Source organism: Ictalurus furcatus, chromosome 3, assembly GCF_023375685.1.
Source record: "Ictalurus furcatus strain D&B chromosome 3, Billie_1.0, whole genome shotgun sequence".
Classification (NCBI taxonomy): Eukaryota; Metazoa; Chordata; class Actinopteri; order Siluriformes; family Ictaluridae; genus Ictalurus; species Ictalurus furcatus.
Genome location: NC_071257.1, coordinates 5,578,352 through 5,606,161, shown reverse-complemented (window position 1 = coordinate 5,606,161; position 27,810 = coordinate 5,578,352). Strand labels below are relative to the sequence as shown.

The window sequence follows — 27,810 nt, the reverse complement described above, 5'->3', positions numbered from 1 at the left end:
GACGGTGCTGTCATTAGTATGATGATGTCGCACTTCCCCACTGCTGATCATCTGCTATGAATATCTTTCTTGGGAGAGATGAATTATCATAGTGCTTGTTCCTGAATGTTGTATGTTTTTGTGCACAGCACCCTGTGGCTACAACGTGACAGCTCTGAACGGTACAATTTTTTCACCCGGATACCCCAACGAGTATCCGGATTCACAGGACTGCCTGTGGCTCATCACAGTGCCGCATGGCCATGGAGTGTACATCAACTTTACACTGCTCCAGACTGAGCCAATAACCGACTACATTGCAGTGTGGTAAGTGCTCAACACTGATCACGCCAAAAAGAACATATCTCAACTAAGAAACACGGAGCCTTTTAAAAGTTCTTCTTAGCACAGAACAGTGGTGTGTCGAAGAATTTGTTTTAGATGAAGATAATATAATAAAATGACCCTGAGATCTAGGGTTGACAACGTTGATCAAATTCAATAATAAAAATAGTTGGCAGTTATTATTTGGACTGATTCCAAGCACGGAGTCAACCCCAAAACCTCGACATGCACAAAATTATTCGCCTCATGCGCTATTAATTTAGCATTGTTATTCATGTTTCAGATCATATTAATATTGTTCCCATATTGCCACATTAACAAGAAATGGGAACCTTATGATCGTTTCGATTAAAATTATTCAAATAATATGCCATTAATATGGCATCTTAAAAGGACAACTTACCTTATAAAACCAGATCTACCAGAAAAAAAAAACAACACTTTTCTGACTGGTTAATCCTGTTTCTTTTGTTGTTTGAAGTTGACCTTTTATGAACATTATTATTAGTGCTCTAAACATGCTATCTGACATGCATATAATCAGCTAAACTATGTGTATTAAACATCCAAGCATTAGGAACCGTTATAAATAAAATATTTCAGGTTGGGGTTCAAATGCCAAAATCCTGCCCCTCTGCTAATGCTATAAACAAATAAATATGAATGATAAATAAATACACACACACACACACACACATAAATACAGACACAGTAGTGTGAAAAGGTTTTAGGCACATGCAGAGAAATGCTGTAGAGCAAAGATGTCTTCAAAATAATGAAATTTAACATTTCTATAAAAATTTTTTAAAAAATACCGTAAACAGTAGTAAATGAAACAAAGTCAATATTTGGGGTGACAAAATAATAAAGATAAAAATTGTAGTCTCCGATACAATTAGTGTAGTTTTATAAGGAAATTTGGGCTGCAGAACCCAAAAAGCCACGTTTTTTTGTTGACTGTCGCACTTGCTTCTTATTTTTGCAGCAAAACCTAGCAGCCTTCGTTGTGTTTTTTGTCTGAAAAGTGGCCTCTTGGGTAACATGCTGCTTTTTTTTTTAAAATGACTAACATTTTTCTGTAACATTTATTTATATAACACATATATATTTAAGCATTTTTAAAATATCTCTATCAATAGTGTGATTTTTTTATTTTTTGAAATCGTTAAGATTTATGATCGTCAGTATGTGAACATGTATACAGACTGGTGAGAAATGAAAGGAAAAAATGTTGCCGTGTTATGCTGTGAGAGCATTTTGCTGAAATAGTTCGAGTCCCCTTAGAGGGAAGCATCATTGCAGTTCTTCTGACTGATCACCTTTATCCTATAATAAAGCATTTCTATCCGTATGCATGGTTTGTCTGGAATCTTATGAGATTTGCTCATAACATTATAGTTATCATACTGGCCATTTTTATTTCATTCTATCTGACACCTCCATTTAAGTGGATCAAAAAAGATGTGTAGCATTGAAGAAAGTGCAGCCTGTCTGGGCCCTTTCTTAGTTACGTAGGCCATTAATCTTCAAAAGCCATTAAAAGAGTGGGCTACTCTGTTAAGTCATCATTTTTCCTGGTTTTCATTCAACATGGCCTGTAATGAAATGGCTTCACATGAAAGTCAGCACAAAATCCAGCCATAGATTTGAAAGCAAATCAATTTTCTCCCAACTACTCAGAAAAAAAAAAAAAAAAAAAAGCAAGGCGTTATTAAACTATTTAATGCAAGAATTGGGAGTAATGCATTTCCAATGTGCGCTCGCTTTTATGCAGGGATGGACCGGAGCAAAGCAACTCGCAGCTTGGAATCTTCAGCGGCAATACGGCCCTGGAGTCAGCCTACAGTTCTTTCAATCAGGTTCTTATCAAGTTTCACAGTGACTTCTCCACAAGTGGATTCTTTGTCCTCAATTTCCATGGTTAGTTTCTCTTCTAAATGAAAAATATGTTGCCACCGAACCAATACATATCATGCAACGTCTGCTGGGAAAATGGCTAAAACACCAGATTCATCTTGTTATCTGATATTCAATAAAGCAGCTACTGGTTCTGATGATATCAGCATTTTTTTTTTTTTTTTTCGGATTACACTAGTCACAAAAAGGGTTATGTTTGGAGCTTGCTTTCCTTATGCTTCAACATATGGAATAATATATATTTATTATATTATTATATTTGTACTGAGCATCTTTTGGTGTAACTTCGAGGAAAAAAAAAAAGATGTGCGGGATTAAATGTAGCTGCTAAAATGTAAATGATGAGAAGAATTTGTCTCGTGCACATTCCACAATACATACTTTATAAAGTTTATATACTTTAGACTATAAATTGCGACGTGTCATTCATTAATAAATTAAAATTGTAATCATTGGCAAACCACTGTGCTATAAGAGGAATAAAACACTTTGGGTAGTTGGTTATTATTTTTTTTTTTTTGCAATAACAACATGGTGTGGTGTGGTTTTTTTCCCTTGTTTGTGTCCTGATATGAAATCCTGCTATAGTATACAATTTCAGATACGCGCAGTATGTCCTGACATTTTTTTGTGTTTTTGAAGTAGCTTCAATTAATTTTTTTAAAAATGAGGCAAAGCTCTTCAAAATATTTCCCTTTCTTCCCAGCTTATCCTCTGAAGAAATGCTCCCCTCCCCCTGCTGTGGATGAGGCAGAAATATTGTATGAAGATGGAGACTATGAAATAGGTATGGGACACTATACATAATCTAATCTATATTTAGCTGATTCGCTCATTTTACTGTTTAAAACAAAAAGGAAGATGGTAGATAAAGAAATCACAGCTGGAATCTTTCCAGTGATGATTCTGACATCCATCCATCCATCTTCTATACCGCTTATCCTCTTCAGGGTCACGGGGAAACCTGGAGCCTATCCCAGGGAGCATGGGGCACAAGGCAGGGTACACCCTGGACAGGGTGTCAATCCATCGCAGGGCACACTCACACACCCATTTATACACTACGGACACTTTGGACATGCCAGTCAGCCTACTATGCATGTCTTTGGACTGGGGGGAGGAAACCGGAGCACCCGGATGAAACCCCCGCAGCACGGGGAGAACATGCAAACTCTGCACACACAGGACCATGGCGGGAATCGAACCGCCAATCCTGAATGTGCTAACCACTAAGTCACCGTGCGCATGATTCTGACAGGATCTTTTTTAAATATGTGGCATATATCTGTGGATACACAGATGGGACAGTGACTAAACGTTCTGTTGTAGTTTTCACTGTGCAGTTGATTCCAAGTTACCAAAATCAACCTGTAATTTGTTACTGAATCTAGTTTTCTTTCACCTACAGGGTCAGACAGTCTGGGCTAGCGCCCGCCCCCAAGCTGAATTAATTTCATCTAAATATCCTATTTACACACAATTTGCTTCAGGTTTTTAAATGTGTCATTTAAATGGTAATGCTCATTTTAATCCTCTCTTAATACTTGATTTTTATCTCCAAACAATCATCTATGTGGTGAGAAAAAAATCAATGTAAAAGGAAATGATATATTTGACAAAATTACAAATTAAATTCTTAGTAGTGTACTATATATTAGGTGAAAGATGCTTTAACTATCCAGGTTGACGATATTAAAAATGTGCTTTTTGTACATGATTATCAAAAGGTTCACACTGTAACGTTTCAGGTGACATTGTAAGATATCGGTGTTTTCCTGGGTTCACCTTGATCGGCAACGATGAGCTCACCTGCAAGCTTAACTCCCACCTGCAGTTTGAAGGCCCTCCCCCGGCGTGCGAAGGTAAATGGAAACAAAGTACACATTCAGGTTTGAAAACGCATCTAACAAAAATCCCTGCTGAGATGATTACATTATAGGCAGCACTGCTGGAAAAAGAAATGAAAGAATAAAAAGAAAGAAAGGGAAACACAGAGGAAGACAGCAAAAAAGGTCAGAGATCCTCAGTGCTTTGTTGTCAAATGGCTACGGCGCTTGTGAGAAGCTTCACTCTCAGTATTCAAAGATAGAAGATATAATGCAAGGGATGAGGAAGGAGATTGATAAAAGGATTGAGCAGGATTGAAGTAGACTGGTGTGAGAGAAGAAGGGAAGATGGAACTGTGATAGTAGAATGTTCAGTCATAAAAGCATTTAATGTGTGCTATTCTGATCCTAACACATTCAATCATATAGTAGTAGTAACACAACAATAATCATAATAATAATACCAACATCTTGACAGAGATTAAATCGTATTCATGAAAGCACATTAATGAGAAATTTACCTAAATGTATGGAATATTCTGCTTTGTACGGCCCAACAGCTCAATGTCCTGCAAATGAGGAGCTGTCCAAGTCCTCTGGGATAATCCTGAGTCCGGGCTTCCCGAAAAATTACCCCAATTCACAGACCTGCTCCTGGATCATCAAAGTGTTGCCCACCTATACCATTTCCATTTATGTGGAGTTGTTTCAGAGTGAAAAGCAGTTTGATGAGCTGGAAATCTTTGATGGTAAAAGCATATTACTTCATGTAAGGAATAAAACATGACAGCCCATGTGGTTAGGCAAAAATAATGCAAGTTTTGCTTCCCAGGGCCATCTGGACAAAGCCCCTTGTTGGTGGCACTTAGTGGAAACCACTCGACCCAATTGAACTTCACAAGCAAAACCAACCAGCTTTACCTCAGATGGTCAACTGATCATGCGACCAACAAGAGAGGGTTCAAAATACGCTACACAGGTTTGTGCATCATTTATATTTTTTCATTTTTTTAAACCCTACATTTAATTTACAACCCCAAGCCCCTCCCCCCCAGCCTTTTGTGTTAAGGTTGGATTAATTGCCAAGTCCTCCACTAGATAGAATTTTGGGTCAGAGGGTGCAAGAAAGTCAGCTTTTTTCTAAGTTAGCACTCATTAGAGTAGGAACAGATGTTCTGTACCTTCACAGTGCCTCTGACTGAGTCTGACATAATGGAGGTCAAAGATGCTGTAATGATTTTCGCTGAATAGTTTCTGTGCCTCATGCCTCAAACTGACATTTTGACCAATGGCCAAACTTGATATATAATGTGCAGTGGCTGGTGGCAGTGATTAATTCCCTTTTCCCTTTTCATACACATACAAACATTCTCCCTCTTTTTACTTTTGCCATTCCAAGCAATTTTATTTATTTTATTTTTTTTGTGGAAATATATTGTTTCCACATTCCTAATCATACTTTAAAGGAATGAGAGGTGGGCAACAACTATAATTTCAATGCAGGAAGCAGTTACTTTTGCATAGAGGTTCAGCAACCCCAATAAATTATAATATGGGAAAGCCTCCAAACAGCTACCGGCAACACTTTGAACAATAAGCAAGTGTTGAACAGCAGGCTGTAATGCATGTCTATCTCATTTTATCTTTAGAAAACTCTGGTGGGAGCGGAGGCTCAGCTCTTTCTGTGGGGGATTTTCTTTCCATTTTAAGCACTCCATTGGGTTTTTTATCAAAGTAAATTAGAAGGCCATGCTGCATGGGATTTTTATTTATTTATTTATTTATTTATTTATTTTTAAAATATGAATCCTAGTCGCTCTCTGCCAAGACTGGGTTAAAAGCATCGGCTAAGTTAGTGCGATGTTGCATTCGATTTCAATTGTCTGAGGTAATATTAGCTCAAAGTTTCCCAGGGCAAATAATTTCATAAGCATGCCATTTTAGAAAGATTTGAGACGTGTAGTTTTAACAAAACTTTGTTTTAGTTGTGTGCTGGGACTAACTCTCGGGTTAGTCCAATCGTGCATTCCTCATTCTTGTAACTACATAAATCATTTGTAGCAGTCACAGACTGATATTATTTAAGATGATTTATAAATAAGCTTAGACCTTTTTGGAGTTAAAGGGTTTTCTTTCTGTTGGTACTTGTGGTGGTGTCTTTTCAGAATATTAATCCACATCAATCTTACTCTCTGTAGTATTCTTTGAGTTGATACAATTTATATTAATTGTGCATTTTTAACCTACAACAATCTCATACAGCACTCTGTTGTTTTTTTCTTAATAATCACAGCGGCATATTGCAGCATGAGTGCCCCACCCAAGAATGGCGGGATCACGAACAGGACGAAAGAGCGGCCAGGCAGCCGGATTCAGTACTACTGTAATGCAGGCTACAGGCTTGTTGGTCAGCACAACGCCACATGCCGAATCCATCCGAATGGACTTTATCAGTGGGATGCCCCAGCTCCACTTTGTCAAGGTAGATTCCTCTTGTCATTCTTACTTTGCCCTATCCTGACTATTTCCTTGATTATTGTTTTCCTGCGTCTAGCTGGTTTCAGTTTGTCTTGCCTTGTCATTTTTGAAATTCAAACCTATACATGTATTATATAGTTCCTGCTTTTGTGTTTTTTGTTATCTTGTGTTTTTATGGAGCTTTGAATGTTTTATAGTGATATTCCTGATATTCCAGCAGGTTGTCATTGTCTAGATTATGAACCCAGCCTGGCTATTTCGGAACCTGACAGACGGATTTATCCATCTTAACCTGGTCTGCAGGCAATTAAATATGCATACAGTGGTGCTTGAAAGTTTGTGAATTTAGAACTTTCTACATGACTGCATAAATATGGCCTAAAGGAAAATTTGAGGAAAATGATCCAGTATTGCATGTATTACAGTATTACATATGTGAGCGGCAATAGTATGTGAACCTCTAGTATTAGCAGTTAATTCTCAGGTGTTTTCAATCAATGGGGTGACAATCAGGTGTGAGTGAGCACCCTGTTCTATTTAAAGAACAGGGATCTATCAGAGTCTGGTCTTCACAACATATGTTTGTGGAAGTGTATCGTGGCACGAACAAAGGAGATTTCTGAGGACCTCCGAAAAAGAGTTGTTGATGCTCATCAGGCTGGAAAATGTTACAAAACCATCTCTCAAGAGTTTGGACTCCCTCAATCCACAGTTACACAGGTTGTGTACAAATGGAAGAAATTCAATACCATTGTTAATCTCCCCAGGAGTGCTCGACCAACAAAGATCACTCCAAAAGCAGGTTGTGTAATAGCCTGTGAGGTCACAAAGGAGCCAGGATAACTTCTGAGCATCTAAAGGCGTCTCTCACGTTGGCTAATGTCAATGCTCATGAGTCCACCATCAGGAGAACACTGAACAATGGTCTGCATGGCAGGGTTGCAAGAAGAAAGCCACTGCTCTCCAAAAAGAACATTGCTGCACATCTGCAGTTTGCTAAAGATCACGTGGACAAGCCAGAAGGCTGTTGGAAAAATGTTTTGTTGGCGGATGAGACCAAAATAGAATTTTTGGTTTAAATGAGAAGTGTTGTGTTTGAAGAAAGGAAAACAGTGCATTCCAGCATAAGAACCTTATCCAATCTGTGAACCATGGTGGTGGTAGTATCATGGTTTGGGCGTCTTTTGCTGCATCTGGTCCAGGACGTCTTGCCACCATTGATGGAACAATGTATTCTGAATCATTCCAGCAAATTCACTTCAATCCAGTCCAATTCATTTGTGATGCTGTTCCTTTACTCGGCTACCCGGCTTGTAAAGCCCTATTGTATATGACAGTATCTACAATCTCCAGGGCCATCTCATTACATTCTCCCGTTAAAGAACACTCACTGAGATCGTGAGTATCCTTCATCCGAGCGTTGTTTGTAATGCCAAGATTGAGACAGTAATGTGGTCTGTGTCTCAGCCTTAATCTTAATTTTATTTTCCATGTTTATCTGTTGATCACGTTTATTTTAACCTTCAGTCTGGGTGCCAGTGTCCATCTCTCCCGTTTCCTCTTACTTTCTGGCCCACGCAGTCACTGCTGGACATCTTCCTCATCCATTGATGCAGAAACAGTCTTTCTCCAAGCCTCTTTATTTAGGCATTATGGAAAGGACGAACTAGCAAAAATAGGTTATATATTTGCAAAAAAGGTTGGAGATGGTTGAAATTTATGCAGGGCTAATTAGTTTATGGGATTGTTATGAGTGCATGCTTCGGGGGGAGTTTAAGTTTGGTAATTACCTGTTTAGAGAAGAAGTGTAGCTTATGTGGAAATGCATGTGCAATTAGACCAATACACACAGAGACAGGCACTCGCCCTCACAGCTGTCTGGCTACAAGGAATTATAATGGAAGTGGTCCTCCCATTATCTACTTCCGTCCTGACATGGTTGTAATCCTTTAGTGTCTATAGATGGGTATTATCAATTAGCACAAATCAATCATGTTCAGCATGTTTTGGAGAAATTATCTTTTGTAGCAATTGGTCTACAAACTGGCTAACACAGTATTTATATAACAAGGTCAATATTACAAATTTAAATAGGGACCTGCAAAATGTTAAATATGCAAGATATTGAACATTTTGTTTTAAATACTTCGAAATTCTAAAACCTTCTGTTTATTTCTAAATAAAAAATAATAATACCAGATTTTCCAAGTACACTGTGTGTGCACGCGCATATACATATATATTAGAATAAAATATACGAGTGAGGGGACCCAAATATTTCTGGAAAACTTGTCCCAGTGTTTTGCCTATTCCTGGAAACATTTCATGTAGTCATCTTTTGTCATCATGTTTATATTGTTAAAGCCATAGCATTAAAACCACCTGCCTAATATTGTGTAAGTCCCCCTTTTGTCACCAAAACCACTCTGATCTGCTGAGGCATGGACTCCACAAGACCTCCGAAGGTGTGCTGTGGTATCTGGCACTAAAACGTTAGCAGCGGATCTTGCAAGTCCTGTACGTTGCGAGGTGGGGCTTCCGAGGATCTTACTTGTTTGTTTAGCACATCCCACAGATCCTCGATCGGATTGAGATCTGGGGAATTTGGAGGCCATGTCAACACCTTGAACTCTTTGTCATGTTCCTCAAACAATTACTGAAAATTTTTTCTACTATGGCAGGGTGCATTATCCTGCTGAAAGAGGCACACTGCCATTAGGGAATACCACTGCCATGAAGAGGTGTACTTGGTCTGCAACAATGTTTTGGTATGAGTTATGTGTCAAAGTAACATGCAGATGAATGCCAGGACCCAAGGTTTCCCAGCAGAACATTGCCTAGAGCATGGCAAAGAGCATGTCTCTGCCGGCTTGCCTTCTTCCCGTAGTGCATCCTGGTACTATCTCTTCCCCAGGTAACAACGCACAAATGTCAAACAAAATGTGATTCATCAGACCACAGGCCACTTTCTTCCATTGCTCCATGGTTCACTTCTGATGCTCACATGCCCATTGTAGGCACTTTCACTGCTAGATAGGGGTCAGCATGGGAACTCTGACTGGTCTGCAGCTACGTAGCCCCATATACAAGCTACACTGCACTGTGTTGTAACATCTTTCTCTCATAACCAGCATTAACTTTTTCAGCAAATTGTGGGACAGTAGCTCTTCTGTGGGATCAGACCAGATGGGTTAGCTTTTGCTCCCCATGTGCATCAGTGAGCCTTCGGCACACAAGTCCCTGTCGCCGTTTCACCAATTGTTGTTCTTTGGGCCACTTTTGCTTTGTACTAACCACTGCATACCAGGAAAACCCCAAAATACCTGCCGTTTGGGAGATGATCTGACCCAGCTGTCTAGCCATCACAATTTGGCCCTTGTCAAAGTCGCTTAGATCCTTACACTTGCCCATTTTTCCTGCTTCCAACACCTCACCTTTGAGAACTGACTGTTCACTTGCTGCCTAATATACACCCCTTGACAGGTGCCACTGTAACGAGATAATCGTTATTCACTTCACTTGTCTCATATGTGTGTGTGTGTGTGTGTGTGTGTGTGTGTGTGTGTGTGTGTGTGTGTGTATATATATATATATATATATATATATATATATATATATATATATATATATATATATATAAATTCATGAGTTACATAAGCCTTACTCAGCAAGCTAACTGACGTTTCAAGCAGGGACAGCCATTACGGGCGATTATGGAGTGGTACATGACACATTTCAAAGAATTGGCGGTTATGGCATTGATATTCTTCCCTGATTGCGGAGCAAGTGCACAGAGCCACAACGTGAGCTAATTAAAGCCAATCATTTCTTTAAACAGCAAGAACAATTCATTGCCTTCAGTGCAAAAGTCAATGAGGACAAGGCAAGGACTTTAGACACAATTATTTATTTATTTATTTTTGTTGGTTTTATGGCCTTTATGGGATCCGATCTGCCAATGTATCACTTTTAATTGGTGCCATCACTTTTCCCCTAAGCAGAGGAAACAGCTGTTTGCCTGTGTGCATCTTCAATTTTTATCTCAGATCTTGACCACACTCTCTAATTAAATTTCATTATTCACAGAGCAGATGTAGTGTGCAGTAATGTGGTGAACTTTGCATTTCTCACTTGTGCAAAGCATGGGTGGATGGATGGACAGATGGATAATAATAAGAACTGTCGTTATTCCACCATTGTCGTCTAATATACAGTTACTGTGCAAAAGTTGTAGGCACATGTAAAGAAATGCTGTAGAGCAAAGATAAAAATAAGTCAAGTCAATATTTGGTGTGACAAAAAAAAAAAAAAAGTAGTCTCCATTGCAATTAGTGTAGTTTTATTTGCAATCAGTGTAGCTGTAAGTTTTATTGAGCATCTTGCAGAACCAGCCACAGTTCTTCTGGAGACTTTGACTGTCGTACTTGCTTCTTATTTTTGAGGCAAAACCCAGCAGCCTTCATTGTGTTTTTTGTGTGAAAAGTGGTCTCTTACATAATATGCTGCTTTCTTTAATGAGATACAAAAAATGTTCTGTAACATTTCATTTTGTGCTAGATTGGGAATCTAAAATGTCTTGATAATGTAGAGGTCATCAATCTATAATTAAGTTTGTACTGAAAATAATAGGGTGCCTAAAACATTTTGCACAGTACTGTAAGTCCAAATAGTACGTTCTTATTGCCTGGAAGCAGTAGGGAAGATTGCGATAGATGGATAGATACTATTGAAGAATGGATGAATACTGAAGAAACTATCATTATTCCAACACTAATATACTGTATGTCCAGATGAATGGATGGATGGATCAATGGATACACAAGAACTGTTGATATTAAATTGTTTTTCCCGAATATAATCAAATAGCGTGTGTTCTTATTGGATGGAAGACTAGGAAAGATTATACATAATGGATGATGGATGAATGAATGTTGTAGAAATGCACAGAAACGATTCTACACATTAAGATGGACGGACAGATGGATGGATGGACACTATAGAAGAATGGATGGATACTTAAGAACTCTCATTGTTTCACCAATCGTCACTAATAAGTCCACTAATAGTGTGTTCTTATTGACCGAAACAGTGTGGAAAATTATTGGGGGTTTTGCTGTACATCGTGAATGTTGATATGGGTAACCATGTTCAGTTTTGTTTGGCAGCCATGCTCCACTGTATTGTAACAATGCGCTGTATTTTTATTGGCAGCAATATCATGCGGTGTCCCAGAAAGCCTGGGCAATGGCTCCTTCCATGGGCTACAGTACACCGTGGGCAGCACTGTGCGGTATGAATGTGACGAGGGCTTTTGGGCCGAGAATACCACCCTGCTGTCCGCTGTTTGCCTAGAGGATGGCACCTGGAGCAATGCGGCTCATCCTCCTCACTGCTTACGTGAGCCTCTTCCTCCTCTTTTTTTTTTCATCTCTATGACAACAGCATGTTCAAATTTCCACCACTTAATCGAGTGGCCTCTCTCAACTCCATCCTCTCCATCTGAGAATGATGTAGGGCAGGTAATTGGCCAAAATGACTGATAATGACTTGATTTTTACTCGTTTGGTACTAAAACCAGGTAAATGCTATGATGGGGCATGTCCATATCCTACTTTTGCCTCATTCTGTCTGGAATTAGCAATGGCCTCTGGAGCTGATATACCGTATACCTGGAATCTGATAATGGATGCACATATTGCAGCACCAGGCCAACAATCATTAAAACTGACGTTTGTAGGAAATAGGAAGGCAGCACTTGCGCTTTTTTTAAGTCGCCATGAAATCATTTTATTTGATAATTGCATTATTATTTATGTAAAGTGAGATTTTTATTTTAATGGTGCCAATTTGGACATGCCCAAAAGTCTTCAAAGTTTAAAAAGTTCTTTTGAACTAGCTTGCTCTATTTTGTCTTAAATGGGCCATCTGTTCACAAAAGTCCTAACTGCAGGTCTCTTATTTCATCAAAATTAGAAACTCAACTAGTTTAAGTTAGAAGAAGGAACGACTCAGTCTTACATCAGTCTCTATTAACAAATAAATAATGTGTGACCAGGTTAATTGTGTATTTGAAAGGACTCTTGATAACTTCTGAGAATGAAGTTCAAATATGTATCGTATCTTTTGCAGAGATGCTTTTTTTCAATTCACAGTTTCCCAGCAATGAGCTTTTCCATTAATGCTTTCTTGGCTTTATCCTGCAGCGATTCAGTGTCCCAACATCGAGAGTATGCTTTCAGAAAACATGGTATGGCGCCTAATCTCAGGCACGCTGAACGAACTCAGCTCTCAGATAATGTTAAGCTGCATTCCTGGCTACTACCTGGGGGGCCAAAGAACTATCAAGTGCTTAGCAAATGCAACCTGGGAAGGACTAGAGGGGAAGTCGACTTGCAAAAGTAAGCGTACACTGCCCTAACACACACATGCACTCTTTCTCTCTCTCTCTCACACACACACACACACACGCACAGACTATGAGCCATTCATTTTAAAACCTAACTATATTTTGTACATGTACAATTAACGACTGTAATCCGTCTGTTGCTAGGTAATTTGCCACTATATCATTGGAACAGGGCTATCATAGGAACAGCACAACTGTTATAGCTAGTCAGACAAACGGGTGAAAAAAAAAAACAAACAATAGTGGCTCTCTTTTGCTGTAGCATTGCTACCATGGTTTGAGTACGTATCTCCCCTTAGAGCAGACTCACTGCAAATCTAGTTATTCCAACTGATCACCTTGATCCTATGGTAATTATTTCTATCCTGATGGAAGTGATTATTTCCAGAATGACAATGTCCCTATCCACAGGACACAAGGGCACACTGAATAGTTTGATGTATGAAAATTATGCAAATCTTATAGTATGACCTTTGCAGACACCAGGTCTCAGTTCTAGCAAAATCTATTCCAGGGTGCTGGCCTGAAAGCTTGTCATGGCCCAAACCTTGTTAAGACACTTTGTTGTTCTTTGCTGTAATTTGTTCCCCATCTCCATATACGCATGTTTACATTTACTTACATATCTGTTTATACCTCCGAGACAAGCTAAGCAAACAGCACGCCAGTGACTGTGTCTTCAACAGAATGTGCTGTAGCTAATTAGAGGTCAGATAGTAAATGTAAAGAGAAAACCTTGTTTATATGGGAAACCCATGCATCCCCCTGGTCCACTGATGCAGGCTTCTAGATAAACAACCTGATATTGCTAATGAGGGATACATGCCAAATTTGATCCTTTAACAAATATTAAAATTTGTGTGGACTGCAGAAGGATTGTGCTGAATGTAAATTGACATGGCTGTGGTGTGGTGCAGAGTTCAGATAAAGTTCAGATGAATGGAAGCTTTAAAAAAGAACTGACTATAAATAATGGGCACTTGTCTGATGATGAAAATTATGAAAGCATTCTTCTATTGGTTTCGACTGCATCTGCTAATATGTTTTGTGTTATTTATATTATAATTATATTAATCCTATGGCAGAAGATTTGAAATTTTGTTTGATCTTTTTCAATAAATAAAAAATGCACTAACCATGGAGCCATGGAACCATTATAGTAGTTTCCCTCACCTCTTCATGTATGCAGAAGTCATGATAAGAATATGAATAGCACTAAGGGTTACCACTCATCGTTACACTTCCTGACTGTGAATTGTTCCAGCTTGCCTTTGTCATTTGCAGTTATCTCCTGTGGGGAGTTGCCTTCTCCTCCTAATGGCAAGAAGATGGGTACACTGACCACCTTTGGTGCCACAGCCATCTTCATGTGCAATACCGGCTACACGCTAGTCGGCTCCCACGTGCGGGAGTGTCAGGCCCATGGCCTCTGGAGTGGAGTGGAGACTAAATGTCTGGGTAAGAGAATCCTATACGTGCAGGTTTCAGCATTTTAAACGCATACTTAGGATTTAATGGCACATTTAGGGAGTTCAAAAGCTGCTTACTGAATAATAACTATTAGTTCACTACAGGATTCTATACTACGTTATTATAGAATGCTATACTTTTATATATTTTAATGCTATTTTAAATGGCAAATGCAAGTATAGTTAAAAGCAAATGATGTATTGCTTGCAAATAGTGGATTTTAGCATTTAGACAGCTCTAAACTGTTATAACCGGAAGAGCCAATACAATCTCTGAATATTCCCATACACTAATAGAAGAGAAAATGCAAGGGACATGAGCATAATTACCATAATTACAGTAAAAAGTATTGTCCAACATGAAACTTTGTCTTTGTCATTGGATAATTAATCGTTCTAGCATTTTTTAAAAATGAATTTAATGTAAATATTTTTCTTACTACAATTATTTTCAGAGAATAGCAGAGTGAAATATGACTGGTGATGTATTTCTATGGTTTGCTAAAGTGGTTGTATCAACGTATGTTACAGGCCGGAAAAAAACAAACAACCCTGTTTTGGAGAGTAATGCAATAGTTAGTGATTGTGCTGAATTTTAAAAGATATAAAAGTATTTAATTGAATTGTCTTATATTAATCAGTGGATTTAGAATAGCTTGTGTTGCTTCAAAATTGGAATGAATTACTGTGCTTTGATGCATTGTAGCTGGTCATTGTGATTCGCCTGATCCCATCACTAATGGCCACATCAGCGGCGATGGCTCCAGCTACAGAGACACAGTGGTATACCAGTGCAACCTGGGATTTCGCCTCATTGGGACCTCAGTGCGCATTTGCCAGCAGGACCACAGGTGGTCAGGGCGAGCACCTGTCTGTGTTCGTAAGTGTTCTTTTGAAGCTTTCAGTGGGATTTGAACTGATTTTAGAAATGTCAGCAGTGCATTCTTAGACCAAAGGGATAGCACTATGGCTGACTAATAGGGCTGAGTTTATCCCTGGGCTTTGATTATTGAGTTTCAATATGTCACTTATTTGATGTGTAGAGTACACAGTGTGACCTGATGCACTGCCTCTATGTTAATGTATTTAATATAAGCAAGAAACACAATTAGAAATACCCTTTCCTCTAACTAAAAAGTAGTTTTTGAACAATATGGTATTAGTGATGGAATAAAAACAGATGTTGATTTTGAACTCATATGTTTGGACCCTGCTGTATATAAACAGACCACACTTCTCATGTGTTGTGCAAGTTTATTTCAAAGTTTTGGTGGAAAATGCATATGTAATATATGTTTACACTGTAGTTGCCATTGCCCAAGTTGCACAGTCTGCAGCTAACTTGCATGTTTAGCTATCCTGCTATATATATATATATATATATATATATATATATATATATATAAATAATCAGTCTCTCTGGCCTTGCTGTAGTACACTACCGGTACCATCTGTCTCTTACATACTCCTTTCAGAGTACTGCTGCTGCTAGTGTGTTATGCTTGAGATATCATACCCTGCCCCTCTCCTCCTCCTCCCAAGGGCCACACATGCCTGATACATGTACTCAGTGCATAAATAATATATTACTGTGGTCTGAGGTTACACTGATCCATGTGCTTAGGGTAAATATCAGGGTCATCCTCTTCATGGTCCTTAGGTTCTCACCCATTTATCTTTGTAGTTAATAATTAATGGTTCTAGTTATTCTGCACTATTGGTGCAGAAAAAAAAAGCATGGTTATTTTGCACCAAGGAGCCTGCTCTTCTATTTTTGTTTATATGTCAGAAAAAACTGTGACTGTCTTAATTTAGAATCAACAACATGTAGCTGTGCATAATATAGAGTAACTGTAGTACATTCTGACCTTTCATTTTCATTAACAGCCATTACCTGTGGCCATCCTGGAAACCCAGCTAACGGGCGGACAAACGGGAGTGAGTTTAACCTCAATGACGTGGTAAACTTTACATGCAACACCGGCTATGTGTTGCATGGAACCGCTCGGGCACAGTGCCGTATGAATGGCCTGTGGAGCAACCCACTGCCCATCTGCAAAGGTAAGAGAGTTATGCACCTGCAGCATCTTGATTGGGAATTTTAATTACCATCTTATTAAAATCTCAACAAATATGCTCTAGAACCTGATCATCACTATAAGAGGCTGTTTGACCAACATCTGCACTGGTTTGGTGAAGCAAATATCTGTGAGGCTGGATATGCTGATGAATACGTAACGTAATGCATACAATAAGTTGCAATGGGTAACTTACAAATCATATTCTGATTTCTTTTATGATGGACTGGCTTTCAAAGTTTAGTGAGCCCATAGCAGACCTTCTGACATTAACTGGGTCTCCCCATGCATATCTTGCTATAACATATCACTGACGTGCAGAAAACAGGGATTTTCTGGTGTTGTGAAAGATGTAACCTTTTCCCAGCTACTTTTTGAAGTGAGTGAAATGGAACAGTTACAGTGTGTTACCATGTGTGAGCTGCATTTGTTTGTTTTATTAATATAAAAAGAAGAGAACACCGAAGAACCAAGGGTAAGCTTTGAACTTGAACTTTTTTTTTCCGTTTGGCTCACTGTGGTGTTGGGGCAGACAGCAAAACAAAAAAATGATCACTTCTTTCCAGCTCACCCGCATGTTCTGCTGCTTGGTGCCACCACACACCCACACTTTTCATGCAGTCAATCTTGGGAGAGAGAGGAAAAAACAAATAGGCCATTGAAAGTAAAATACATCTGTGCTACATTCTCCTTTTGGCTCCTCCTCCAAATCACACCATCTCACTACAGACTCATGCTAAACGTGGTCCAAGGTTGAGTTACATCAAGATTCAGCTTTTCCTTCAAACCATGGGCACATTTTCTTTAGTGGAAAGCGTTAAGCATTGCATTAACAGAAACGTAAAGAAATGCCATGAACGTTAACATGCCTTTGCCTCAGTAGAAGGAGCATACACATTAGTCTCCTGGTGATGCATGGTGTTCCTAATAGAACTCTGATTGGGAGTGACCCAACAGGAAAGAGTTTACCACCACAGATGTCTCCTCTCAAGCTGTGCTACAGTATTACTGTTGAATGTGTTGCCCCAGTGTAAGGTCAGAACACATTGAATTTAGAGCAGTCCATCTGGCTCTGAAGTTCATCTAGCTGGTTCTTAGATGTTGCCATGTGCTGGCCCGCTCAGATAACATTGTGAAGGTCAGTTAAATCAATCATCATGGCCGCACAGAGTCAAGTAGCTTTCTCCCCTTGTGGAGAATTGGCTTCAAGATTCAAGAGTTTGTCATATGTACAGGAAACAGTCTATAACACAATACAATTAAATTCTTACTCTGTGAATCCTCCCAGCAACCTCTGGCATAATTTAAACAGGGGCAGTAGAGGAGAGTCGTTCACAAGCCTGATGGCTTATATTGTGCTTAATAATGTGATGATGACCCTGGTCTGGTAGAGGCTCTGCAGCATTGGTAAAGCTGTAAGGTTTGGGCAGCTCTCACCACTTGCTGTAGTGTCTTATGGTCCTGAGCTGTGGAGCACTAAGGGTAATTCATCTCCTGGGGTTCTTGATGGTGCAGTGCACAGTCAGAAAAGCGGTAACCCAGTTCTGTGAAAGGCTTGGTGATATCCTGGACCCTTAACTTGCCTTACCATTTGTTATACACTGTTGATCCTCTGTCTCTGATTCCTCCCACTCTGTGCTGGATTTTAACCTTTGTCCAGGGATTGCTAAACAGCACCAAGTCCATGTTATCAGCATATTGCTTTTTATGAGCATATTATTGTGGGTTTACTTGAACTACAGTCATGTGAAAAAAATATGTACACACCATGGAAATTGTTGGCTTTTTTCACATATTTGGACAAGCAAACATTTGATCCTCTTTTAAACAGTGCCTATTAATAAAGTTGATACACTGTCAAATGAGACACAAAATTGACATTTTGTAGCAATTTTCATAATTTAACTTAACAAAAAAAAAACCACACACACACCTCCACATTTATCACATCTTTAAATGCATAAAATTAGAGTCTTACAACTGTTAGTATCAAAGTGCATGCTTCTACAATCAGAAAGAGATTGCACAGATTTGACCTGGATGGGAGGCGTGCCAGGAAAAAGCCTTGCAAGTCTACAGTTTGCCAATGAGCATTATCGGCAAAGATGAGGCCTTTTGTAATAATGTGCCTTGGATAGACGAATCAAAGATAGAGTTGTTTGGCCACAGTAACAGCAAGCATGTTTGGCGCAGACCAAAGACAGCTTTTCAGGAGAAGCACCTCATACCAACTGTGAAGCTACTGGGAAGCACGGTGGTGGAAATGTTATGGCTTGGGGTTGCTACCTCAGGATCGGACATCTGACATTCACTGAATCAACTATGAAATCTGCATCATATCAAATAGTTATTGAAGATAATGTGAGGCCATCTGTCCAAAAGTGGACCTTTCAACAGGATAATGGTCCTAAGCACACTAGCAAATCCACCAAGGAATGGCTCAAAAAGAAGAAATGGAGGGCCTAGTCAAAGCCCGGATTTGAATCCCATTGAAATGGTGTAGGGGGATTTAAAACAGACAGTACATGCAAGAAACCCCTCAAACATCTTGTAACTGAAAGAATATTGCATGGAAGAGTGGTCAGAAATCCCAGCAAGCCTGGTGGACAATTATGCAAAATGCCTACAAGATGTTATTTCTGCTAAAGGGGGCAATACTAGCTTCTGAGGCCAAGGGTGTACTTACTTTTTCCACAGAAGAATCACATCTATTGATATTTCGGTTGTATAAACGACCCTGTCCAGAGTGTACCCCACCTTGTGCCCGATGCTCCCTGGGATAGGCTCCAGGTTTCCCCGTGACCCTGAAAAGGATAAAGCGGTATAGAAGATGGATGGATGGATGGATGGTTGTATAAACGATTGAAAAAGCTCATTTTCCTTGTGGTTTTGTTCAAGTAGATCAACATCATTACTGAACTGTTTCAAATGTTTGATTGTCCAAATATGTCAAAAAAGCCAACAATTTCCATAGGGTGTGCTTATTTTTTCACATATATGTATATTCACATGAAGTGTTAGACAAATTTAACAATATTGGGAGCATAGGTAACATGCATATCAAAGCATCTTGCATCAAATCACGTGTCATTTTTGTCATAGGCACATTTCAAAACAGAAGCTCCTCTGACAGTTCAACAATCAAACAAACAGAAAAGACAGAAATTGCTCTAGAGACTTGAAGTGATATCCACTCTTCACATTCCTCCATGCTTTGCCTCTACACCTTAAGACATTAAGTATTTGTTTTCTCTGTGATTTTTTTTTCTTTCTTTTCTTCACCTCGTAGTGGTAAACTGCTCTGATCCAAGCTTCGTGGAGAACGCTGTTCGTCATTCTTCACATCGCTATCCTGAGAGCTTCAACTACCAACACACAGTGATGTATCACTGTAAGAAGGGCTTTTATCTGCTCGGCTCATCTGTGCTTACCTGCCAGTCAAACGGCCTGTGGGACAGATCGCTTCCTAAGTGCCTTTGTGAGTAATACGCTCTCTTTTCTGATTCAAACAATAGCATTAATTTTGTTGATGAAAACTAGGACAAAATATGTTTACCAAAGACCGGATTTTCATGACGAAATTTTTTTGAAAATAACAAAAAAAAATAAATTAACTAAATGAAAATTCCTCCTTGTGCATAACAGCTATGATTAAATGTTCTAACATTTTTCCTCAACAAATTAAAACGTGACACATTTAACTGGACAAAAGGAAACTTTTTAGAGGATTTAAGGGAGTAATCTTTAGCTTGGATGTAACAATGCATTTGATAAAAAGTGTGCGCAGCACTTCACTGAATAAGTTCAAAGCTACATCTGTAGTTAATCTGAAATGGGTTGCTATACAGTGTACTACAGAGGGTGTAAAAGCTATTTTCATTGACTAAAACAGCTGTAGGTTTTCCTCAATTTAACGTACAAGAATACAGCATCCAAATGACTAAAATGATATTAAAACCATTGTGTATTTTTGACAAAAAAGACTAAAGTCTAAAACTTTACTCCGCTACCGAAACATTATTTGGGATTAGCTGGGATGTGGGCAGATTTAACAATACATTTATAGTGACCTAACCAAACGCAACAGCAAATTCAGAGACATAACAATAATTAGTTTATGGGGTTTTGTGTCTTTCATTTCTGCTGCTGTGTTTTTGGTATGTTAATGTGTATTGCACTTATGGGCCATCGTATATGTGACCAGTTGATGATAGGATAGGGTAGGATGTGTAAATGTTAAAAGTTTCTTGTTTTTGTTCTTAAAGATTTTACCGTTCCTTCTCCCTTGCGTTCTTCCTCATTTCCCTCCTGTAGCTATTTCTTGTGGTGATCCAGGCATTCCCCCATTCGCAATCCTCTCAGGCAGGAAGTTCACCACTGGTGCAGTAGTGAGTTACTCCTGCAGCCAGGGTCGAACCCTGGTGGGAAATGCCACGCTCCATTGCCAGGAGGATGGGCGCTGGAGTGGCTCGCCACCCTACTGCTCAGGTATGGAAAGCTTCAGCTCTGACCTTAGTGCAAAAAGTGTCACTCACTCCTTGTACAGCTTTACAACCTCAAACAGTATCTTGCTATCGCCCAAGTCAATATATTCAGGATTAATGATGTATGACTCGGGTGGAACAGGTGCCCTGAAGGCAGTGATTAAGTTCAAATGAGATCTCTCACACCTGATTTAGCCTATTAGGTTTTTCCTGAGCATCAGATTATATAAGATGAGCATTAGAAGGTACCTCTGTTGTGGACAAGCTAAGTATAAATGCATCTTTAAGTATCTTTTGTCACTGCATTTATGGAAAACAAAGTTTGATCAACCTTTTCCTTAAGACTTATTACATAATTCTTTATAAATATAAATCATAGCACGTACATGATGCAAAGATCATGACACTGATTAAGGCAATGTCAGGGGCTGGTAACTAAGATGTGCACACGATAAACACAGTACCTTCGGGTCATGTGCGATCATTTAAATAAAATAAGACTTGGACTTTTTCACCTACTTTGGTAAAGTGAAAATCAACATTTCTCTACAAAATGCTTACTTGCAGGTGGTAGTTCGGGTTTTTGCGGTGACCCAGGTGTTCCACCACACGGCTCACGTCTGGGAGAGGAGTTTCGTGTCAGGAGCCTCCTGCGCTTCACTTGTGAGGCGGGATATATTCTGATGGGCTCCTCAGAGCGTACCTGCCTGCAGAACGGTTCATGGAGTGGCACCCAGCCCGTGTGTGAGGGTAAGGAGAGACAGATGGGTGACTGAGAGGGATGGGAACAAACCGTTATAAATCAAGTTTCCATAGACCTGGTTTGATACAAATTTTTAAAATGAGTGTCAGAAAATAAACAGAAATGCTAAAAAAAAAAAAAAAAAAAAAAAGGAATGTAGGTAGTAGTTTACAATCAGCTGTGACTCTGTGAGTGTCAGAAAATAAACAGAAATGCTAAAAAAAAAAAAAAAAAAAAAGGAATGTAGGTAGTAGTTTACAATCAGCTGTGACTCTGTCTCCGGTTGTCCTTCCTTGGACCACTGCATACCGGGAACACCCCACAAGACCTGATTGATGCTCTGACCCAGTTGTCTATCCATCACAATTTGACCCTTGTCAAAGTCGCTCTTTACATTTGCCCGATTTTCCTTCTTCCACCACATCGACTTTGTGAACTGGCTGTTCACTTGCTGCCTAATATATCCCACCCCTTGACAGTTACCATTGAATCAAGATAATCAACATTATTCATTTGACCTGTCAGTGGTTTTAAACTTATGGCTTATTGGTGTGTGTGTGTGTATAAATAGTACGCACATGCCACTGTCCACCCAAACTGAGTATTTGGGTGATCTTTTTTCCATTTATTTACTGTTCATGTTCATAAATCAGGCAACGGCTATGAAAAGTGCTATGCACCTAAAAACACCCATATCAACTGTTCGTGGCACTGGTCAATAATTAAAAATATATATATATTTAAAACAACCAGTACTGAAATTAACCTGTTCCCAAGGACACGTGTATTTTGCCCACTCACAGTCCGGAGGATGGTTAGACAGGCAAAAATTTCTCCAAGGATTACAACTGGGAGATTTGATCTTCCAGCAGGACAATAATCTCCGGACCTAAATCCCTTTGAAAACCTGTGGAGCCAGGTAAAGAGGAGAGTCCACAAGAGAGGACCAAGGACTCTCCTAGGTCGAAGCTACACGTCTGCTAGGCAACTGTGAATTTTAAAAAAACAAAAAAAAAAAACCCAATATCCTAGACAGGAAATCAGCTTGGCCCCGATGCTCAGGCTAGTCATTTGTCCACCCATGGGTATTTGATGCTGACAGGCCTAAAATCAGTAATTACTAGTTAATTCAATGACTCCAGTTAGTGGAGATACACAAATGCCCTGTAATTACAGCAGAGCATGTTTAAGCACTACATTGATGAGAGGTTGTGAGAAAATTGCTCTAAATAGTGGCTGTTAGCACACAAACACAATTATTTTCTATATCATTTCACATTATTTCAAATATAAATGAATCTCTTCCAGGACATTTGTCATAAGTTGCAAGAAACATGATGCTCAAGAGTATGATCTGAGTGTGTAACATGAATGTAAAAACGGTAAATCCATCTGGCATAATCAACTCCTCAATCCATTACTTTTTGAGTACAATAAGCCCATGGATTGTGTACACAAGATCAATAAGATGCATTATTTAGAGGACATCCATAATTGAGTAAGGGGCTTTTAACAGATGCTTTAAGGTAGAAGAGATGGATGGGTGCTGGGAATGATGCAGGTGGAGGCTGTGGTACCATCTTGAGGATACAAATAACGTCACTCAGGTACTAAATGTAAATACTAGGCTACAGGAGAAGCACTAACCTGCTGCCACTTGGAAATAACAAATTCTAGTCTGGAAATATATTTGCCCCGAGCAGAGCCATTCCACAGAGATCTCATTAACTCTTTATTGAACCATTTTTTCTCTATTTAATAAACTGGCAGTGTTTATAGTGAGGTAGCAATTTTGCAGTAACAATTTCACTGATTATGATGAACGGCCTCGAGAGGTTAAGACTTAAAACTTGTGCTCTTTGGATGATTGTTATGAATTGGGTTGTGCATTACATTAATGGTTTTGGCCTCTTTCACAACCATACGATTTAGCTTGGAAACGAGTCATTTATCATACACACGAAACGTCTTGAATCATTTCTTGTTAGAAACCTCTGTTTGCCAGGAGAGTAAAAAAAAAAGCAACAAAGCAAAAAAACTTTGTTCACTGAATGCTTGTGTGAAAAGAAAGGAAGAGTAATTTTGGCGGTTTATATTTTTATTGCTTACAAATTGTATGAAAATCTCTCTGTGCAAGATCAGTCTAACTGGTCTTGACTTCAGAGACTTTCTCTATGAAGCTTACAGACTAATGCAGTTAATTACAATTATAGCCCTCATCCAACAATGCCTCTTTCAATTACATTAAATCCTAAAGTATTCGACAGTAATGCAAATACATTAAGATTTAACGTATCAGATATTTCACCTACTTTATTCTCAAATGCCCCCCCCCCCCCCCAAAAAAGCTCCATGTCAGTACACTAAATGGGCTTTTGATGGGGTGCTGGGATCCAGGACGTAATCATTTAAATATATGTGAATTATTTCAAGTGCATTTTGAATGTCAAGTGCCATTTATCCGAATTTAGAGAAACAAATACGTAAACACAGCATGGTGTTGTTTTTTTTGTTTTGTTTTGTTTTTTTTAGGGGTAATCTAATAATCATAGCTGTGGTCCATAGCATAGACCAACAAACAGACAGCATGAAACAAGCAATATCCATAAACAATGAGGAAAAACCTACCTAACTCGAACAGCGTCATTAAATCACCAGAAGCAAAGCAACAAGCCATCAAACAACTTTGCCTGCTCACAGCCACTAATTGAAAGTAAATGAAGGACGAGCGATTGTCTACTCCAGTATGCAAATCTCTTAATGTAGCAGTACATCGCAAGCGGTATTGTTAAACTGCTCAACTCTAATAACAGCATATAGAACTTGGTATATTGGTATAAATGGGTATATAGCTGGCTCCCGAGTGGTGCAACAGAAAAGCGTTCACCTCATCATCGGAAGATCGTGAGTACAAATCACAACAATGCCACAGCCATCCGTGGCAAAATCCAAGAGAGCAAAATTGGCTGTGTTCTCTGGATAGGAGGGAAGGCTCTCTCTCTCTCTCTCTCTCTCTCTCTCTCTCTCTCTCTCTCTCTCTCCTGTCAATCACAGCAATAACAACAGCAGGTATCTGTGAGCTCAATTGTGCAAAAGAGGGCAGATAACACTTTCCTCAGAGTGTTACGCTGCCCCATGATGCAGCATGAACAGCAGTTTGAAAGAGGTGTGGTTGGCTAGATTTAATGCATTGAAAAAATCTCAACAACTATATTAAAAGAAAATTTTAAAAGAAAAGTAAAGCTGCAAGCAGTGATAAATGGGCCCTCGTACCTGGGTGCACGTTGGGGTTGCTCTGCCAGGGGAAAGCCATTCCATTTTTTAAGGTTTATATAGTTGTTTTTGACATTTTCCTGTTGCCAGCAGGTGGCACTATGAATATAACTGAATATTGGCATGTAGATGCCCTCAGGCCAGGTTTTGTATAAAATATGTGAAGTTCGGTGCAGATTGAACATTGTATATCTAAGTTAGTGTAACATGTCAGGTCATGTAGTGTAACATGTCAGGTCATGTTGCCAGCAGGTGGCGCTATGACTATAACTGAACATTGGCATGTAGATGTCCTCAGGCCAGGATTCTTATCAAATATTTGACGTTTGGTACAGATTGAACAATGTATGTTTGAGTTAAAACAACTTCTTGTTCCGCTGCATTAATAGCATTAGCTAAGTATCGCTAGCATGGTGTAATGTTTCTAGTATGTTGCTAGCATATTTACATATTTAATATGTTGATAGGAGTGCATCACAGTGTAAAACATGTCACCTCCTGGTGACAATAGCAATCCACGACAATCACCTTCTTCCTGGAATTTTGGCATAGTGTGTTACTGGGTCAGACCTTTTAACCAACTTCATGGTGTTGAACAAGTTCTATTTAAGTGTTGATTTGATTGAACAGGGTTTGCAGTAATCAGGCCTGGTTGTGTCTATTCCAGCTGAACCACCTTATGAGTGCAGTTTCATAGATTTGGAGAATTAGTAACTACGGGGGCAAATACATTTTCACACTGGCCCAGTTGGTATTGGATAACTTTTTTGCTTCAAAACTAGCATTTAAAATCTGTAATCTGTGTTTACTCAGGTTCCCTTTGTCTTAATTTCTGAAACAATTTAGTATGAGATCAGGATGGGGCAAATACTTTTCACAGCACTGTACCCTTTTCATATCATTATAAGGTGTATGAATCGTCTGAATCTTTAGGATAAGTGGATCCGTGTGTGCACAGACATCATCTGGAGTTTGTCAGTTTGAAAACTCATAAAATGGAGGGTTAATTAAATGCAAAATCAATGACTCGACAAGTTCTTGTATACTTTATCAAGGAGGCATTAAAGTTAGGGGCAGCCATTTTGAAGTCAGAACATTCTTTAATGTTTGAGTTCTACAGCAGAAAAAAAATCTTCACAGTGTAATTTGAGGTCTTCTGCGTAATCTCAGATATTGTCAGGAAGATTTTTTTTTTGCTGTTCTCCTTCTACACTCAGACAGTAATACTAAGCCAATTCTCATCATGCTATGTTTTCACATTGACTTTCCCCAGCTGTGTCCTGTGGGAATCCTGGAACTCCAGCCTATGCTAGGATCGTGTTCAGTGATGGGATGCACTTCTCCAGCTCGGTGTCGTACGCCTGCTGGGAGGGCTACAAGACCACAGGCCTCACAACTCGCCACTGCACCACTAATGGCACATGGACCGGCTCGGCTCCGGACTGCACAGGTCAGACCCGAGGCCTCGTTTTTAAAGCAGTAGTCCACTCAGAAATATTGACTAAAAGCAAATAGCAAGCCATAATACGGGGTATCATGTTAATTGTTTACTGCAGCTATGCTTTTATTTTTTGCAAGCAATTTCAAGTGTTGTTGTGAAAGAATGAATGAACAGTTAGCAACCAAGCCAGGATGAGGCAAGCGACATGCTAATTAGCGCCTATAGCTTCCATTCACTGTGGCATGTCTCCATCTATTTTTGTTAACGGCTAATGAAAATGTATACCCACAAACTATGATGATGATGATAATGATGAGATCATGCTAATTAGTGGTTACAAGCTTCCATTCATTTTTATTGCTTAATATGCTTAATTGATCTATCAGGAATGAAAACAAATAGTGACACATCGTGCTAATTGGTGCCTGATATACAGTACCGTGCAAAAGTTTTAGGAACCCTATTTTGTTTAGTACAAACTTTTATTTTATGACTTCTACATTATCAAGCCAGTACAAAAACATTATAAATATATTAGTTTTCTAGCACAAAATTAAATGTTACAGAAAACTGTTTGTATTTCATTAAAGAAAGCAGCATATTAAGTGGTAAGAGACACTTTTCAGTCCAAAAAAATGGATCTTACGGCAAAAATAAGAAGCAAGTGCTACAGTCGAAGTCTAAAGAAAGGACCGTGGTTGGTTCTGAAAGATGCTCAGTAAAACTTACAGCTCGTTTCCTTATGAAACTGCACCAATTCTACCCAAGACTATTTTTAATTTATTTATTTATTTCATTTTTAAAGCGAAGGGTCGTCACACCAAATATTACCTATGTTTCATTTATTACTGGTTACTGCTCTTTATAGTAACTTTTTAAAGCTGTGTTAGGTTACCTGCACAGTCAATTCTTTGGTTGTTGAAAACAACCCATCAAAACAAATTGCTCATGTAATTATTTCTGCCTACTAACTTACATTCACTGGACTGTCCACTGAACCATTGTGGGTAAAAGAATAGTTAACTGTATTATGCTAATTAGTGCGTTATTAGTCAAGTTTACATGTTCAAGCTTATACTGTTGTGTCTATGTCGAGTTACCATCATGATATGCTACTATTTTTAATGGAACGTTTGATATATTTTATTGTTGTAGTCATCAGCTGTGGAGATCCTGGTCCTATTGCTAGTGGAATTTACATGGGGAATGAGTTCACCTTCAATAAGACGGTCCGTTATCGTTGTAACCCTGGTTACATCATGGACCCTCCGGGCCGGGACACTCTCTACTGCTCCAAAGACGGCATGTGGAATCAGACCAAACCAAGCTGCAGAGGTAAAAACATATAATCAAAATATATAATCAGAAGCAT

The 27,810-nt window shown here is 39.1% G+C and overlaps 1 protein-coding gene across 1 annotated transcript in view; it reads left to right on the top strand.

Moving 5' to 3' along the window:
* LOC128605044 (CUB and sushi domain-containing protein 1-like) overlaps positions 1–27,810 on the top strand; it is a 180,029-nt gene that overhangs the window by 131,822 nt on the left and 20,397 nt on the right. The window contains exons 42-58 of the mRNA XM_053620155.1: positions 129–306; positions 2,099–2,244; positions 2,948–3,028; positions 3,990–4,103; positions 4,628–4,816; positions 4,900–5,046; positions 6,361–6,549; positions 11,757–11,942; positions 12,749–12,943; positions 14,236–14,409; positions 15,127–15,300; positions 16,308–16,481; positions 19,788–19,976; positions 20,813–20,986; positions 21,550–21,732; positions 26,271–26,447; positions 27,594–27,773. Of these exons, the coding sequence (XP_053476130.1) occupies positions 129–306; positions 2,099–2,244; positions 2,948–3,028; positions 3,990–4,103; positions 4,628–4,816; positions 4,900–5,046; positions 6,361–6,549; positions 11,757–11,942; positions 12,749–12,943; positions 14,236–14,409; positions 15,127–15,300; positions 16,308–16,481; positions 19,788–19,976; positions 20,813–20,986; positions 21,550–21,732; positions 26,271–26,447; positions 27,594–27,773 (2,850 nt within the window). The remainder of the gene's footprint in view (positions 1–128; positions 307–2,098; positions 2,245–2,947; positions 3,029–3,989; positions 4,104–4,627; positions 4,817–4,899; positions 5,047–6,360; positions 6,550–11,756; positions 11,943–12,748; positions 12,944–14,235; positions 14,410–15,126; positions 15,301–16,307; positions 16,482–19,787; positions 19,977–20,812; positions 20,987–21,549; positions 21,733–26,270; positions 26,448–27,593; positions 27,774–27,810) is intronic.